Source organism: Vigna unguiculata, chromosome 10, assembly GCF_004118075.2.
Source record: "Vigna unguiculata cultivar IT97K-499-35 chromosome 10, ASM411807v1, whole genome shotgun sequence".
In the NCBI taxonomy this organism is placed as follows: domain Eukaryota; kingdom Viridiplantae; phylum Streptophyta; class Magnoliopsida; order Fabales; family Fabaceae; genus Vigna; species Vigna unguiculata.
Genome location: NC_040288.1, coordinates 30,870,198 through 30,886,632, shown reverse-complemented (window position 1 = coordinate 30,886,632; position 16,435 = coordinate 30,870,198). Strand labels below are relative to the sequence as shown.

Sequence of the window (16,435 nt, the reverse complement as noted above, 5' to 3'; positions counted from 1 at the left end):
ATCCAACATCTTCATGTCTTTGTAGGTAGATGATGAATTTGGCATTTTGGTCTTTCCAGAAAGTACAATCTATATTGTGTGAAGGTTTCTAGAATTTTAGTTTTGAAATTTATGTAGTGTAAGTTCTAAATTATCTAATGTGAAGATAATTTTAAAACGCAACTAACGTTTCAAAAAATTGTAATGAAGGTGTCAACTCGCCTAGAAGATAATAATGCAACACATATACAATAAGAGTTTTAAAACATGAAAAATTATGGATCAGTTTCATCAAGCATGATAATAACGTCCACTTTTAAAAATTTCAAGCATGGTAATTTCAAGCGAGAACAATTGTGGACAAATTACTATATAAGTTATATACTTTTCCCATACCAATTGTGGACAAATTACTATATAAGTTATATGGAGTCAAATATTTTTCTAAATTAGATTTGTGCTGCAGATACCATCATATTTTGGTCCAGCTTATCAATCGTATTGAAATAACTTTTCTATAAGGGTGACAAATGTGAGCTTGGCCTAACAGGTCGGTCTGCAGGCCAACCACAAAAACGCGAGGCGGGTTGAGATATTAGGCTCGATGGCCCGCATAACCCGCAGTCCGTGTGGGCCAAAGGCGAGGTGGGTTGGCACACAACCCGCATAAAAAAATACTTGCACGTGTGTATATTGGTTACTTTTCTTTTGGACTTCTACATAAATGTTCAAAATTATTGTATGAGTGGAAAAGACAAGTGTTATGTATTTCTGAATATACTAAAATTTGAAGAATTCATCATGCATGTCAAAGTATGAATATGGATATGATAAAAATGTTGGATTATCAATTTACCATTTAATTCTCCTAAGTCTTTGTTTAATTTTATGAACATATTAAAGTTTTTCAATTTTTTAACATTAAAAACTTTATCATAAAAATTTAAAAAAAAATTGAATTGACCCACCGATTAGAACCTGTTTAAGACGGGTCAAACTTTTGAACATGCATTTTCAAAGCAACACATTCCACCCCTACTTTTCGAACACAACATGGTCATTACAAATGATTAGTATGTCATTCAGACTCACCAAGTCCCGAACCACTTCTCAAAACCTAATGAATCAAAAATTTCACCATGTTTTGAAAAAATATGTTATTGTATTATTTGATGATGTTCTCATTTATTTTATGGGCCCTCATGGACGATGCATTTGGTTCATTTCATAAAAGTTTTGCAAACTGTACTACAACAACATTCGTTGTATATGCTCACCTTCCGAGTGTTCTTTCGGCTTGCAAGAAGAAGTAGATTACATAAGCATAAATTCAAAAATTTAAACTAATAAACACAAAAAGCTAATCTGCAAGATTTTTTATATAAAATTTCAATAAATTTATCTCAACTTCTAAAGTAAAAAATAAAAGTCATCATAAATCAGAAAATTCATAAGTTCATCGTATATACATGTGTTTTAATTTTGAAATTAAGTTGGAGTTCCAATTTAAAATTAATTTATGGAATTCTCATTTTTAACTTTTGAGAATAAAAAGACATTTGAAACTAAAATCATTTGCAACTTCTTACCATCTTCATTTTCTCATGGATGTAATGACTTGCTCTCATATTCGTCCTTCAAGTTGTAATTTTCTCTAATTTTATTTATTTTTGCTATAATCCTTAAACATCTTCTCTTAGCTACATATAACTTGGAATATTATTCCATTCTTGTATTATGATTTTCTTATATGTTATTTTCATGTTAAAATAATTGTGTCAAGATTAGATACAAAAGGTATATTAAATTGTGGTGTGATAAAAACATGATTTTGGTATGCTTGATTATTCACTTTATAATTTTTGGCTTAAATACATTTTTGGTCCTCATTTTCGTAGTGTTTGTTGCGGATGGTCCTCATTTTGACAGAATGTTTAAAATGGTTATCATTTTTACCGAATGTTTAAAATGGTCCTCATTTTCGCAATTTATGTTTTATTTGGTCCTTTTCTATAACGCCGTTTAAATCATTAACGGAACATTGTACAGGTGACACGGTTTGTAGTAAGGTGTGTTACGTGTACTGTACATATGACTAATTAACGTTAATTTTTCAATTTAGGGGAAATTTTGCAATTAGGAAAATTTCTTCATCTTCGTCTTTCTTGTACTGTACTGCTGAGAATGCACCAATTGCTAAGAATGCACCAATTGCTGAAATTGCTGAGAATGCACCAACTGCTGAAACTCAAACAACTCAACCACCAAGGAATGAAGTGGAGAGTCAAGCAGCACCACTATTAACACAAGAAGAACCATATCAGCAGTTTATGATGAAATTACAGATTAGGAGGAGGCCATGATAGCAGCTACAAATGTCTTAGTTATTTTTTGGAATTTCTGATGTAGATTTCATTATTGATGTATTGCATTTTGACTTTCCTTATATCAATGTTATGAATTTAACTTCTTTCAGACTTAGATCAATTTAATTTTTCTCAAGCTTAGATCAATATCACTTACTTCAATGCTGAGATTAAGATGTCATTTTGAACATGTTGGGACTAATATCAACATAATCAAACTAATTCATTTCTTCATTTAATAATAGTACAAAACAGATTGGACTTTAAAAGATTACACACAATAACAGTACGAATAATACAATAACAACACAAGTGAACCCTATTACTAATTACAATCTCTTTTCAGCAACCTTCAATGGTTTCTCCAAATCATTAATCTGCCTCAATTGTGTCATGATGATGACATCCTTTTCATCAACACCACTATTTGAAAATGTTGTAGCCCACATTATTGGAACCATCACTCTGTAAATCAATAAACCAAAAATTAAAACAAATTTATTATTAACACAAAAATAAAAATAGATTGTACCCAAAATTTTCTACCAATATTCTTTGGAGTTCTTGTCATCCTCAAAGATGCCATCTCTCCGCAGCTACAAATCGGGGTTAATCTATTTCTTGTTGAACCACCAACGGTGCAGGAAGTGATACAACACGGTTGCCTTCAACGATTACAACCAGAGGTAAAGGAAGAAGATTGGGACCGTAACATACCTATATAATGGGATTGCAGGAAGAAGAAGATTGCAGCAACAATTGGGAACGGGGGAACAAGATTTCCAAAACTCGCCAACTGCCCAAACATTCCTTACCAAAACCCTAACTCACTTATTTATCCCCAAATATCTAATTATCACACATATACAGTACATGTAACACACCCTACTACAAATTGTGACACATGTACAATATTTCGTTAATGATTTAAACGACGTTACAGAAAATGACTAAATAAAACACGAATTACGAAAATGAGAACCATTTTAAACATTCAGTAAAAATGAGGACCATTTAAAACATTATGTCAAAATGAGGATCATCCGCAACAAACACTACGAAAATGAGGACCAAAAAGGTATTTAAGCCATAATTGTTTTACCATTCTATTATCTATAAATTGTATACTAACCACTAAAAAGTTATTATTTTGATAACAAAAGTGTTTTGGACAAGTGTACCATAATAGGATAGACAATTTTTAAACTAAAAACCTTCTTATGTTTTAAAATTGATTTAATAAAAATTTAATTTTTGAACTCTAAACTAATTTTGAGTTTCATTGAAAAAATTCAAATGAAATTTATTAAGTCAAATAAATATAAATATTAATCAACTACATTCAATTGGATATGGAGTCAATACTTAAACTTCATTCGTCGTCTACAAAAAATTCTACAAGATTTTAGTAATGTAAAAATTGACAAAAATTTCACAAAGAATAAAACTTAACATATAGATCATACATAGGTTTACATAATAAATGTTTTGTGGGTTATGATAAGGAGTAAGTTGAGGCGTAACTTAGTTACATTTGTTAATCTCTTCGTAACTATTTTTCCAGAAAATTCTTTTGACATGATATCAAATTTACGCATAACAAAATCAATCAATAACATAAAAAATTGAGGTACTTTAAACTATATTTAAGTGAAAAAAAATGAATGAAATTTATCATAAAAACAAATTCTTAAAGAAATAATAACAAAAGGACAGTGAAGATAAAAACAAGTTGTCTTGGTAAAAAAATTGAAGATTGTAAGAAGTGGCAAAAGGTCTGATCTCAAGAGTTCAACTTAACATATATTTATTGTAATTAAATTTTTGTACATTAATTTCAAGTAATCAATGTCATATTTAAAATTCATAATCTAGTCTAAAAACATCTCATTTATTTATAGGGTCCAAGAGGTTTGATTCTTCTTACTCTATTACACTTCCTCTTTTAGGCAAATTATTACCATTTTTCATACTCCTTTATATAGTGGTTCCTAGAGTAATATTCACAATTATTTTCTTTTCAATTTCCAAACTAAGGTTCTACTAAGTTTCATCTTTACCAATAAATTCCTCTAATTTTGTTTTAATATTGAATTTCTTGTCTGTTTTGTGTTCTTTGGAATGAATTATGAATTATTTACTTCAATTTTTACTATTGATTTAATTATTTGTGCGATTGTTTTTTACATATTAAGATTAATATTTCCAAAAAAAATATAAAAGTTACCTTTGCAAGTAATGTTCTAATGAAATAGTTGTTTGACATTTTCTTTCTTTGATTATAATAGGTACATAATGAATTGTTTGACATTTTCTTTCTTTGATTATAATATATATACTTGGATTGAAATTCATTTTAAAAGTAATTTATTAGAAAATTTATTTCAAAATCAAACCGATTTTGAACTAAGAAGAACCTATAGGTGCACTCAAGGCTGGTTAAACTATGAACCAGACAATTCAAACTCACTCAACAAGGCTAGAGTTTAAAATTATGTTCTTTAAACTTCACATATTGTTAGTAAAGGCATTTCATATTGCAGCAAAGAAAAGATACCAGGTTAAATTTATACATTTACAAATGTGAAGTAGCATGTAGAGAACTTTGGATGCAAGCACAAAAGACAGGAAGATTCAAGAGTTGGAAATACAATAGTGAGAAGAATCATTGAACATGAACAACACCATATCCTTGTATTCTCTTTCCTTATTCTTTCCTACTTTGACATGTTCTTCCGTGTCAAAAGTTTTGAGAAAGGAAGGAGAAACCAAAAACAATATCTCCCTTCTCACTTGATTGATGAAATACCTATTGAAACTTAATTATGCAAGGTGTATGCTTAAAAACCATAACTATCATTGAAGAGTAAATGCATAATGCTCATTGAATATCCTTTTTCATCATGGATTACACTTATTCACGAATCAAGTCATTTCATTATATCATTGCCTACAGATAGCAGTGATGAAACAACTTATTCTTTTTTTTAGTAAAAAGAAAGTTCTTTTTCACCACACGTGTTAAGAATTAAGATAAAGATTCAAAATTCATTCCAATTACAACTAAACAACAAACCAAAAGTACTTCAAAACCTTTGAATCACTGAAGTAAGACTCAGTAAAATTGGACGCCACTCTGAAGAGTTGTCCTTCCCGCCTCCAGATGCATTTTAGTTAATGAGAGGATTGAAGTAAAGATGAGGAGATTGAAGATCATCACTTGGAAATCTTCGCAGCAAGTTCTCTCACCAGCTTAGCAGCTACCATGGCAGTCATTCCATCGACAGTATCACGTTGAGGGTTTAATTCAACCACGTCTCCAGCCACAACATCACCTTGAAGATTGTGCAGGATGTTGAGAACATCACGGAACGAAAGACCTCCTGGCTCTATGTGAGACACTCCAGGAGCAAAGGCTGGATCTAGACAATCCACGTCTATTGAGATGTATACACCTTTAACACCTTCTCCTAGTTTCTGCAAAAGAAAATCCTCAGGTTTACAAATCACAAAAGCACCAAATCTCAAAACAAAAGATGATATTAAATTCCATGACACAATATTTTTGCTTGAATAGGATCTCAGCCGAAACAAATGCATAGAAACCAACCTTGGAAATTGAAAGCATACATAGGATACAGAATGCAGAAGAATCAACCCTCCAATGATAGTTACAATTGTTATTATCATCAAATACAAAACAGTTCATCCAGGCCATGTAAAATGATTGAAATTTCTTATATTCAAAGATATTTCAGAGACAATGTCTACAGATACCCTTTCATTTGCAGAACACAATTTGATTCAGGTCCAGAGATACCTCTAAAAAACTGCTATACTTAGATGTTTCCTAAAGGTGACAACATTAAGATAGAATATTGATTAGTGCATAATTCCAACATGTATGACTATGCCTTGACACCAACCAGGTAGTCAAAATAGATGGAGAGATACATGAATTAATATGTAGGTGTGTTTGTGTTATATAAAAGAGGTAAAGAGGATAGAAATACCAGATTTTCTAAGAAGTGTCGATCTCTTGAAAATGTCCGCATCTCATATTGCTCAACTCCAAATTTTTTGGCTTGTGCACGCCCTTCAGCTGTTATTGATCTTATACCGACCTGAAATAGATTAATGAGTTAAAAGCAGCAAGAATACTAATGTATCATGCACAACATAGATGAAGAATGAAATATTTACCATCATCCATGAGGAAAATTGCATCAACTTAACTACCCAAACAAATTAACAACAAAATGTGCAGACTAAGATATAAGTCAAAGATTTATCAGATAAATTCAATCCAAAACACTAAATCATTTTGAGAGCATGGTTGAATATAATGAACTAATTTCAGCAAAGCATATTTTGCTTTGTAAAAGGTTCTAATGAATTCAACTAACAGTTCTATTTACTTTCTGGACAAGTTACACAGTGTTTCAGATAATCAATAATAGATCATAAGGGTGCAAAAAGGAATCATAACAATGGGATTTGGGAATTGGATTCCTTCGTTAGTGAAATCAGATACGTGAAGGATTAACCACATCATCCATATGTTCTACACCTAAATTGGTTGTCCTCTTTCAAGGGTTCTAGATGATTACATCTTGAGTCCTGATCAAGTTATATTTAACTTCCAAACAAAATCCCACCTATTATACGAAAAATAATCAGCCAAAATGCACAAATTAAGGTTAAACAAGATGTAAGTTATCGAAATGCCTTAACAAACTAAACCATTAATGTTACAAACATAAATCTGCAACGTTAAGGAATTGCCTGCAAAAGTCGTCGAACATAGTCGCCCTCCATGACTCGAGCAAAAGAAGAAGCATGTGAATAAATGTTTCCTTCAAAGGCATCATAGTTATCAGGATGGGCATCAAGATGAAGAACATCAACAGGTCCTCCAAGCTTCTCAGAGACAGCTCGGATAACTGGAAATGATATTGAGTGATCACCACCCAAAACTAAGGGGCGTAATGGATCCTGTAATAATGTAGAAACTATGAGAATTAAGCAACACAAAGTTCAAAAGAAAGTAATCAGATAACAGAATATGAGAAAAATATGAAAATTTGTTAAAAAGAATACCATTATTTTCACAAAAAAGCTCCAAAAACAAGTCAATTTTTTGGATAAATAAATCCAATAATGAAATACAAGGACCTTCAAAAATTTTCCCTTGTCATGTTACACATGGATCCTTCCCTACTCACGTTCAACAATTGCCAAGAAGCCACTCTTCATTTCAGAAAATCAGACCAGAGTATCTAGTTCTGTTTAAAGACCCATGTAAATGCAGTTTTCTATGACCAATATATTAAATTGATCAAACAATCCTTAATGACAGTGAGCTTTCAAAACTAATGCCAATATTAAACCTAAAACCTAAGATAATAGTTTATAACCAGTTACACCTGCATTTACATTACGAATGACCAGCTTATAGAAACAGCTGTAGCATGTAGAAAGGGAGTGTCAGTTGTCCTCTACTGCAATTCCCCAATTATAATTTAATTAATTACAAAGTTCTCACAACAAAAATTGATAACAAGAACAAAAGATCAACAGAGGAACATAAAGCATAAAAAGCCATTACCGAGATAGTGGGGGAACATGCAATCAATCTACCAATAAAAAATAATCTGATACTAGAAAAGTAAAACACTTCAGATAGTTTTTCATTTCGTCACTTTTTTGCAAACTTTATCGAGTGTAAATCATTATGCACTGAAAATAATGAAGAAATAAGAACCAAAAACGGAGAAATGACATATACTGCAAGTTGTGGGTCATGTGATTTAATAATTCCAAATAATGTGACAGCATTCAAAGCACAAGTTCACAAATTTAAAGTTTACCTCATCCATCACTAACTTTACAGATTCACCAATTACATTCATTAATCTGTGATCATCTACCCCACAATCTCGAATTTCTTGAATTGGGACATCACCAACATCAGTAAGAACCCGCGCATCTTGTAACTCCTTGCCTGCATAATCAGAATCATTCTATTATAAGCTACTTATTATCATAATCTACCAGTAATTGCAGGCCAAAAACAATAATAATGAGGGCACTGTGAAATAACATTGCCAGTGACATATATCCCATGAAATAAGTTGCTTCCATGGACACTGTAGATTCACAAACAAAGGATACAGGTGAGCAGGCATCTTACACAACTCCATGCTATCCTAGGAGAAGGGAGGTAACAGAAATCCGAACAACATAAATGCCAGAATTTTTAACAACATAAAGAAATAGCATCCATCATTTCAATTTCCAATTGGATGAGTTTAAATCTTCTACTAAGATAACTCGATTTAAATAACCAATTAGCATTTGAGTGAGTTTACAATGCAAACTTTAACCTGTGCTAATACCAAAAACACTTCCAAGGATTTCTACTATCCAAAGAAAACCATATGACTTTACCTTCTTCAGTTGTCGAGTTTGTGCTACCACACCAAATGGCCTCCCTAATGCGAGGAGGTGCAAATGCAGGTCCTTGTAGGAATGATGAATTATGTCCCAAAGGAACTCCAAGAAGAGTTGAAGTTGCTTTAGCGCCTCCCAAAGCACGCACAAGTTCTCCCTGGAGAAAAAGAGAACTCTTACATTCACATTATTTTCATGCACAGCTCAAAATCACTGAAAAAAAATATAAAATTGTAGAACAAAAGAAACAACACTAAAACAAACACAAATTCAGGAAAGAAGGATAAAAAAAAATATGACATGCCTTTAGCTTTGCTCTTTCTCGAATAAGTGTAAGTGAAGCATCTATAACACGACTTTGGCCTTTCTCTAGCATAGCAGCAGATACTTTTGCTGCATTTAGTGCTGGCATGTAATGAATACCTCTGCGTACTATATTGGACATCTCTGTATCAAACAAAAAAAAAAACAATTAATATATTTAGAGGCCAAGTATTTATGTAAATTTTACTCATTACATACCAATGGATTTTTCTATTGAAGAGAAGTGGACAGAGAAATTTGCAAATGTCAATTCAGACTTTAGAGTGTATTAGTGTCAATGACACTATACACATCCAGTATACAGAAATCCGTAGATCGATGGACCATTAGGTTTTCGAGAATATTTTTAATTCAATTTTCTGTAAAAAATATAACACCTTATTTTCACTTTACTTTTTGTTCTCAAAAGTTTGTATAGGAGACAAAAAAAAGCAACTTATTGACATTTCATGTTAACTTGTACAAACTTTTGAACATGGGAAACAAAGTGAAAACGTGGTGACATTTATGCACCTAAAGGTGAAATCAAATAAAACAGAAAACATTTTCCCAGATCAAACCTCTTCTCAACCTAAAGCCCTAAACCGACAAACACAGACATGTGACTTAAACCCCTGGCATACATCAGGCAATCTATTCAACCTTAATGTTGATCAAAACGCTCTTCTTTTATTCTTTCTCCGTCAATTATTAAAATCAAACATATTACATATTTAGTTGTTGACATTTATATTAACAAAATTTAACATGTAGCAGCAGGAAAATACACTAAAAGATGAACAATACAGGGAAGGAAAACGGAGTAATTACATGTGAATCATGTCTTCAACCAATACATGTGAAATAACATGCAGAAACAAGAAGTATTAGCGATAGGATTTAAAAAAAACATTCATTTTGCATTGTTGACGCAGTATATTGTTATCAAAATCCATGTGAATACGAGAACCAAGAGTTTTATATACAAGTACTCAAAATTTCTTTAACTTGAACTCTACTTCCAGTAGAGTATAGGAATTCAAACTCCAACCTATGTAAGTATTCTCCAAGATTTACATGACATCATTAGATTCTTGTGGGCATAATGTAGAAATTTTTCTCATGCAGAATCCTATAAACTTAGCCTTGAAATAAAGTCATTCAGGATCATCTGACTCAGGCACTGGCACCTTTCCAAGGGAGAAAGGGGAGGGTTGTTTCGAACGAAGATGAAGATGTGGGAGGTGTTCCAATTGATGGGTTTCACACAAGGAGACAAGAAACGAGTGTACAACGAACAAAGGAGGCATAAAAGTGATATTTTTTAAGGGTATCTGAATCTGACTTTGCTCACAAACAGGATAAACATGGCTCGACAATGATCAATGAAAGTAAGTTCCATTGTCTGTTCTCTTACAGTGTCACACATTTTCAAGGAGGTCTAATATCAGAATCTGAGTTAGTTCCAAACAGAATAAACATAGCTTGACAGTGATCTATGAAAAAAAGTCTCAGTGCTTGCCCACTGACATGAACATGGTACCACACATTTTGCAAAAAAAAAAAAAAAATTACAATGAATCAATTGAAGGTTTTACCTTTTTCTCATTTGGGATAATTGAAAGGCAATGATAATAAGAGTAAAATTGGTCCTAAGTATATAAATATATATATATATATTATAAAAAAAAAAAACTGGGAACAAAAAAAAGTTGAAGTACACAGATAATGAGGGATTGAATAGAGTTAGGGCTGATAAGAAGGAAGAAGAAGAAGAAGACGAAGGGACTCACCGCTACCCTTAATGAAGAAGATGAAATGTGGTTTTAGTTTGAGAAGGTGTAGAGTTTGTGCGTAACAGAGTGAAATTGTGATGTGTTCTTTTCACAGGTTGTGTTTTGTTTGGTGTGCAAGCACCGAACCAAATCTGTCAAATCACGACCAATGTTCTTGGTAAAATGATGAGTGTATTATTTTATCATACAAACTAACTGTAGACACTTGTTGTGCTAAGGGATGTGTTTTCATTCTCTATAATATCATATCACTTAGAATTCGTAGTATTTTATTTTTAAATTAAAATAATTATTTTACTAATTTTATTTTTTTAAGTGATTTTTTTAAAATTTAATTATTTTTTTAATATGATTTTTTTTCTAAAATTTAATTATCTCTTAAAGTGAAATAAATATTATAACAAAAAAAACCATCTAAAAATTAAATATTATCAATAATAAAATTTAAAAAATTATTTAAATTTACTTTTATAAGTATAAAATAATAATTTTATTATTTTTTATCACAAAAAATAAACACACGTACACGTAGCTCATTAATAATAAAATGCATATGTTATGATAATAAAATATAGTAAAGTTATTATTATTATTATTATTATTATTACAAAATTAAATTTATAATTTTATTATAATTTTATTTATTTATTTTTAAATAATTTAACAATTAAAAAATTTTTAACTTTAAAAACAACGACCAAATAAAAAATGGTTAAATTAAAAAATATTACTTAAAAGTAAAATAATTATTATAATTTCAAAAACCATTTTTATTTAAAGAATAAAATTAAAAAAAATGGACACCAAAACATACAATCTTCACAGATATATAGATTTATAAACTATATATCGATAACTTATTAAAGAATAACTTATTAATTTAATTATTTATTATTAAAGAATGATATATTAAGTTAAAAAACTTTAAATAAATAAATTACTAATTTAATTATTTATTATTAAAAAGTGACATTAAGGAATAACCTATTAAAAAATAAGTTATTCATTTAATTATTTATTACTAAAGAAGATTAACTTATTAATTTAATAATTTGTTAAATGATTAATTAATAAAATTAAAAAATTAAAAAATTAAAAATTAAAAAATAGTATAGAAATATATTTTATTTTAGGGCAAATAAATTTAAAAATAAAATAAATGAATAAAATAATAAAATAATTTTTATGTACATGTGAAAAATAAATATAAATAACAAAATTAACAATGTAAAATGGCTAAAAACAATTTTTTTAAATATTTGTCAACAAAACAAGGATGAGTAATAAAATAATTTTTTAGTATATTTTTTTATATTATATTAAATATAAACACATGCATTACTGTAATAACTAATAATTTCACACCACTTAGAAGTGGAAGTCAAGAGCGATTTAAATAAATTTTTTTCTCTCTCCCTTTGATGTTTTTTTATGACAAAACCATGACGGAATTTCAGTCTCTAAAATGAATAATATATCAAATACTTGGTGATTGACCATGACGGTGTCAAATGTCACTCGATGGACTATGACTTAGATTCACTTAGGTATTTATTTGTAAACTAATTTCTATATGTTACATATTTTTTAGCTTTACATAGTTTTTATTCTTTTGGAGAAAAAGTAGAGTTAAAAACATTTTTAAAGAAACATCTTAAAAAATAATCTCCTGTTTTCCTTTGGGATGAATGATTTGAGGGAGAGGGAGAGAAAGAGGTTTGAAGGATTAGAGGGTGAAATTGGTGTTTTTCTTTTAAAAGATTTGAGAGTGATTTTGGATTGGATTAGATAGTGAAATTTGTGAAAGTTTATGAATAAATTCACTAGTGTGACATATTAAAAAAACTATTAATAGATAAAAAAGTTAAATTATCAAAATGTTCCTATTGTTAAAAGTAATATAAAATAATATATAAATTATTTAAACTTATTTTTAGGTTTAATCATGTCTTTGGTCCCTATTTTCGTAGCGAAATCTCAATTTGGTCCCTCTATTTTTTTTTTCATCTCAATTTGATCCCTATGTTAGAAATTTGATCTCAATGTAGTTCTTTCCGTTAGTGATACAATAACAACGTTATATGGGATGTGACGTGTCAGTTCCTCGATTTTTTTTATTTTTTTATTTTTTAAATTTAAAAAAAAATTACCACGTGTCAAGTTGTCATCGTGTCACGTGGCAGTGACAGAGTGATGTGGCAGTGACAATGATAAGTGTCAGTATTATGCTAGGTGTCATCTCCTCAGTCTCAATTTGGTCCCTGTATTCTAATTTTTATCTCAATTTAGTCCCTATTTTTGTAAAAATGGTTCAATTTTGTCCCTCTCAAAATTGAAACAAAAATTAATTTTTATATAAATGTTATACAAATATTTTTCTTAAATTTGATATTTTTATTCAAATTGATATTTTTATTATATATTTTTAACATAGCTAATTTTATTTAAATTTGTGTTTCACATTCAACATTATTTTCAAATTTTAAATTTATTTATTTTTATTGCTATATGAACTAGTTAATTTATGAATCTATTTTCTATTAACAACTTTAAAATAATTTTAAATAAAGTTTAATGTAAATATTAATTAAATGAACTTAATTTTGTTAAAAATATTTACTTGAAATATCAATTTTGATATAAATATTTGTGTACATTTATATAAAAATTAAATTTGATTTCAATTTGAAGAGTGACAAAATTGTTAAATTTTTACAAAAATTGGGATTGAATTAAGACAAAAATTAAATTAAAGGGATGAAATTAAGAAAGTGGAAATGACATAAGTGACACATGTCATTGTCACTGCCACATCATTTTGTCACTGTCATGTGGCACGATGACAGTTTGACACGTGGCAAATCTTTTTTTAATTCAAAAAAGAAATTCAAAAAAAATTGAGGATCTGACACGTCTCATTTAACACTGTTACTGTACCACTAACGGAAAGGACTACATTGAGATCAAATTTCCAAAATAGGGACCAGAGATGGAAAAAAATAGAGGGACCAAATTGAGATTTCGCTATAAAAATAGGGACAAAAACATGATTAAACCTTATTTTTATAAACTTTATTGAATGATTGAAATTATAAAAAAAAATATTTATAAAAGAATGAATAACACAATATATTTATTTGGTATGAAAATAAATTTAATATGTAAGATGAAAAATAATTTATTTACATGGAGATTTAATTTTATTTTTAATAGTATTTTTAAAAGTAATAAGTTTTTATTATAACCATAATAAATTTTATTTGTGTTATTGATTTTTATTATATTGTTTTCATAATAAGGAGAAATGAATAAATTACATGCGCAAAAAAAAGAAACTGAAATATGAGGATGTAATCTTGTAAATTGGAGTATGACACCCTCTATCATTATCATGCACGCATGGGATTGCATTTGGAATGAATCCCCTTAATGAATATGATGATACCATACATTATGAAAAAGAATGAAATAATAATAATAACAATGAATCACCAATTGAAGGTTTTACCTTTTTTTCACTTGGAGTAATTGAAAGGCAATAATATTAAGGTTTAATCACATGAAAGGTCTCCGTTTTCCTTACAAAATCTCAATTGGGTTATCAACTTCTAAGTTATCCCAATTGGGTCCTATTTTTGAAAATTTGTTCCAATTTGGTCCTTTCCGTTAAGGCATCATTGACGACGTTAACTGTGTGCCACGTGTCAGCTCGTGTTTTTTTTTGTTTTTTTTTTCTTGAAAAAATAGCTGACACTGTCAAATTAGGATTTTGTCACGTGTCAACTTTTGATTTTTTAATTTTTAAAAATTTTTAAATTAAAAAATTGCCACGTGTCAAAATATGGTTCTACCACGTGTCAATTATTTATGTGAAAAATCTCAATTTGGTTTATGTATTTGTCATTTTGTCTTAATTTAGTCATATTTTTTTTTGAAAATGGAGTAATTTTGTCCCTCCAAATTGAGACCAAGATTATCTTTTATATTAATATTATAATTATTTTTTTATTATAATAGATATTTTTTAACTAAATTAAGTTTATTTAAATTTAAATTTTGCATTGAATTTTGTAACTTATATAAAACTATTTTAAAATTTTACATTTGAATTTATAAAGTTGTTTAGAAATTATTAAAAAAAAAATTAAATAAAGTTCAATACAAAATTAAAAATTAAATAAAATTAATTTGGTTAAAAATATCTATTATAATATTGATATAAAAGTTAAATTTGGTCTCAATTTGGAAGGGATGAAAATACTTCAATTTATAAAGAGATGAAGACTAAATTGAGACAAAATAACAAATACAATGACCAAATCGAGATTTTTCACATAATTAATTGACACGTGACAGAATCATATTTTGACACATGGCAATATTAAAAAGAAAATTAAAAATAAAAAAAATAAATCACTGACACATGATAAAATCTTAATTTTGTCATATGTTTTTTTAAGAGAAAAAAAAAGTAAAAAAATCATGAACTGATACGTGGTACATAGTTAACGTTATCAATGATAACAAAAATTAAAACAAAATTTTAAAGAACAGATCAATTGGAATAATTTAAAAGTTAAGCACCAACTAAGATTTTATAACGAAAACGAAATCTTTCTATTTGATTAAACCTAATATTAAAAAGCGAGAAGAAAAAAAAGAAGTAACTCAACGAAGTGTGGTTTAGTTTGAGAAGGTTTAGAGGTTTTGCGTAACTGAGTGAAATTGTGTTGTGCTTTTTCTCAGGTTGTGTTTTGGTTTGTGTTCAAGCACCCAACCAAATCTGCCAAATCACCACCTAGGTTCTTGCATCAATTACCTCTATATAAAAATTCCTCTCTTATTTATTTTCTGATTTTACCATTAAATATTTTGTTTAAATTAAAATAACTATTTTATTAATATAATTTTTAAGTGATCGTTTCTTTAGATTTAATTATTTTTTCATTTGATCACTTAATATTTCCTTATTAAAATTTTGTTTACAAAACAAATAAAAATTATCAACAATAAAATTTAAAAAAATTATATTTAATTTCATAATTACAACTAGCAATAACACAGGTGTTGTCGCGCCTATGTATTCGCATTTTTTAATTTTCATAAAAATTTAAATTAAGATCAATTAAAAATATATAATCAATAAAAATAATTGTTAAATGTAAAATTAGAAAAATAAAATATGTATACAAAATAACTTTTTAAAATAACCGTATAAGACAAAAGAGGTTTTTAGAATAACGATTAAAAGTAAATTATTTATAAAATAATTAATTTTTAAAATAATAAAGGATAAAATTGAAATAAGAAAATGTGAACACAAGATATAGTATCTCTTTATATATCATTGGACATGTCAAAGTGGCTCAAAGGTTAAAACTCATTTTGACATTTCTATATATCGTTATAGATAACAAAAATAATAACAATTTAAATAATTTTTATTATCATACAAGTAAATACACATGGAATAATACATGGATTTTTAATATTGGTGTGATAAAGTGAATTATTGTATAAAAAATTAGAAAAATTATT

At 28.5% G+C, this 16,435-nt stretch overlaps 1 protein-coding gene across 1 annotated transcript; it reads right to left on the bottom strand.

Annotated features, from left to right (window-relative positions):
• Positions 1–5,182: 5,182 nt before the first annotated feature.
• Positions 5,183–11,087, bottom strand: LOC114167493 (arginase 1, mitochondrial). The gene is made up of 7 exons (XM_028052591.1): positions 10,895–11,087; positions 9,103–9,245; positions 8,796–8,955; positions 8,216–8,349; positions 7,131–7,340; positions 6,359–6,469; positions 5,183–5,822 (listed from the first exon to the last, which is right to left on the bottom strand). Exons 2-7 carry the CDS (start codon positions 9,241–9,243, stop codon positions 5,562–5,564), a joined length of 1,017 nt encoding a protein of 338 aa, XP_027908392.1. The 5' UTR covers positions 9,244–9,245; positions 10,895–11,087; the 3' UTR covers positions 5,183–5,561.
• Between the last annotated feature and the right edge of the window lie 5,348 nt (positions 11,088–16,435).

Excerpts from the sequence above, each read along its gene's own strand:
- LOC114167493 (XM_028052591.1), bottom strand. The coding sequence starts at position 9,243 with ATGTCCAATATAGTACGCAGAGGTATTCATTACATGCCAGCACTAAAT. Across the intron at positions 8,956-9,102 it reads GAGAAAGAGCAAAGCTAAAG|GGAGAACTTGTGCGTGCTTT; the intron begins GCATGTCATATT and ends CTTTTTCTCCAG. Across the intron at positions 5,823-6,358 it reads GACACTTCTTAGAAAATCTG|AAACTAGGAGAAGGTGTTAA; the intron begins GTATTTCTATCC and ends TTTCTTTTGCAG.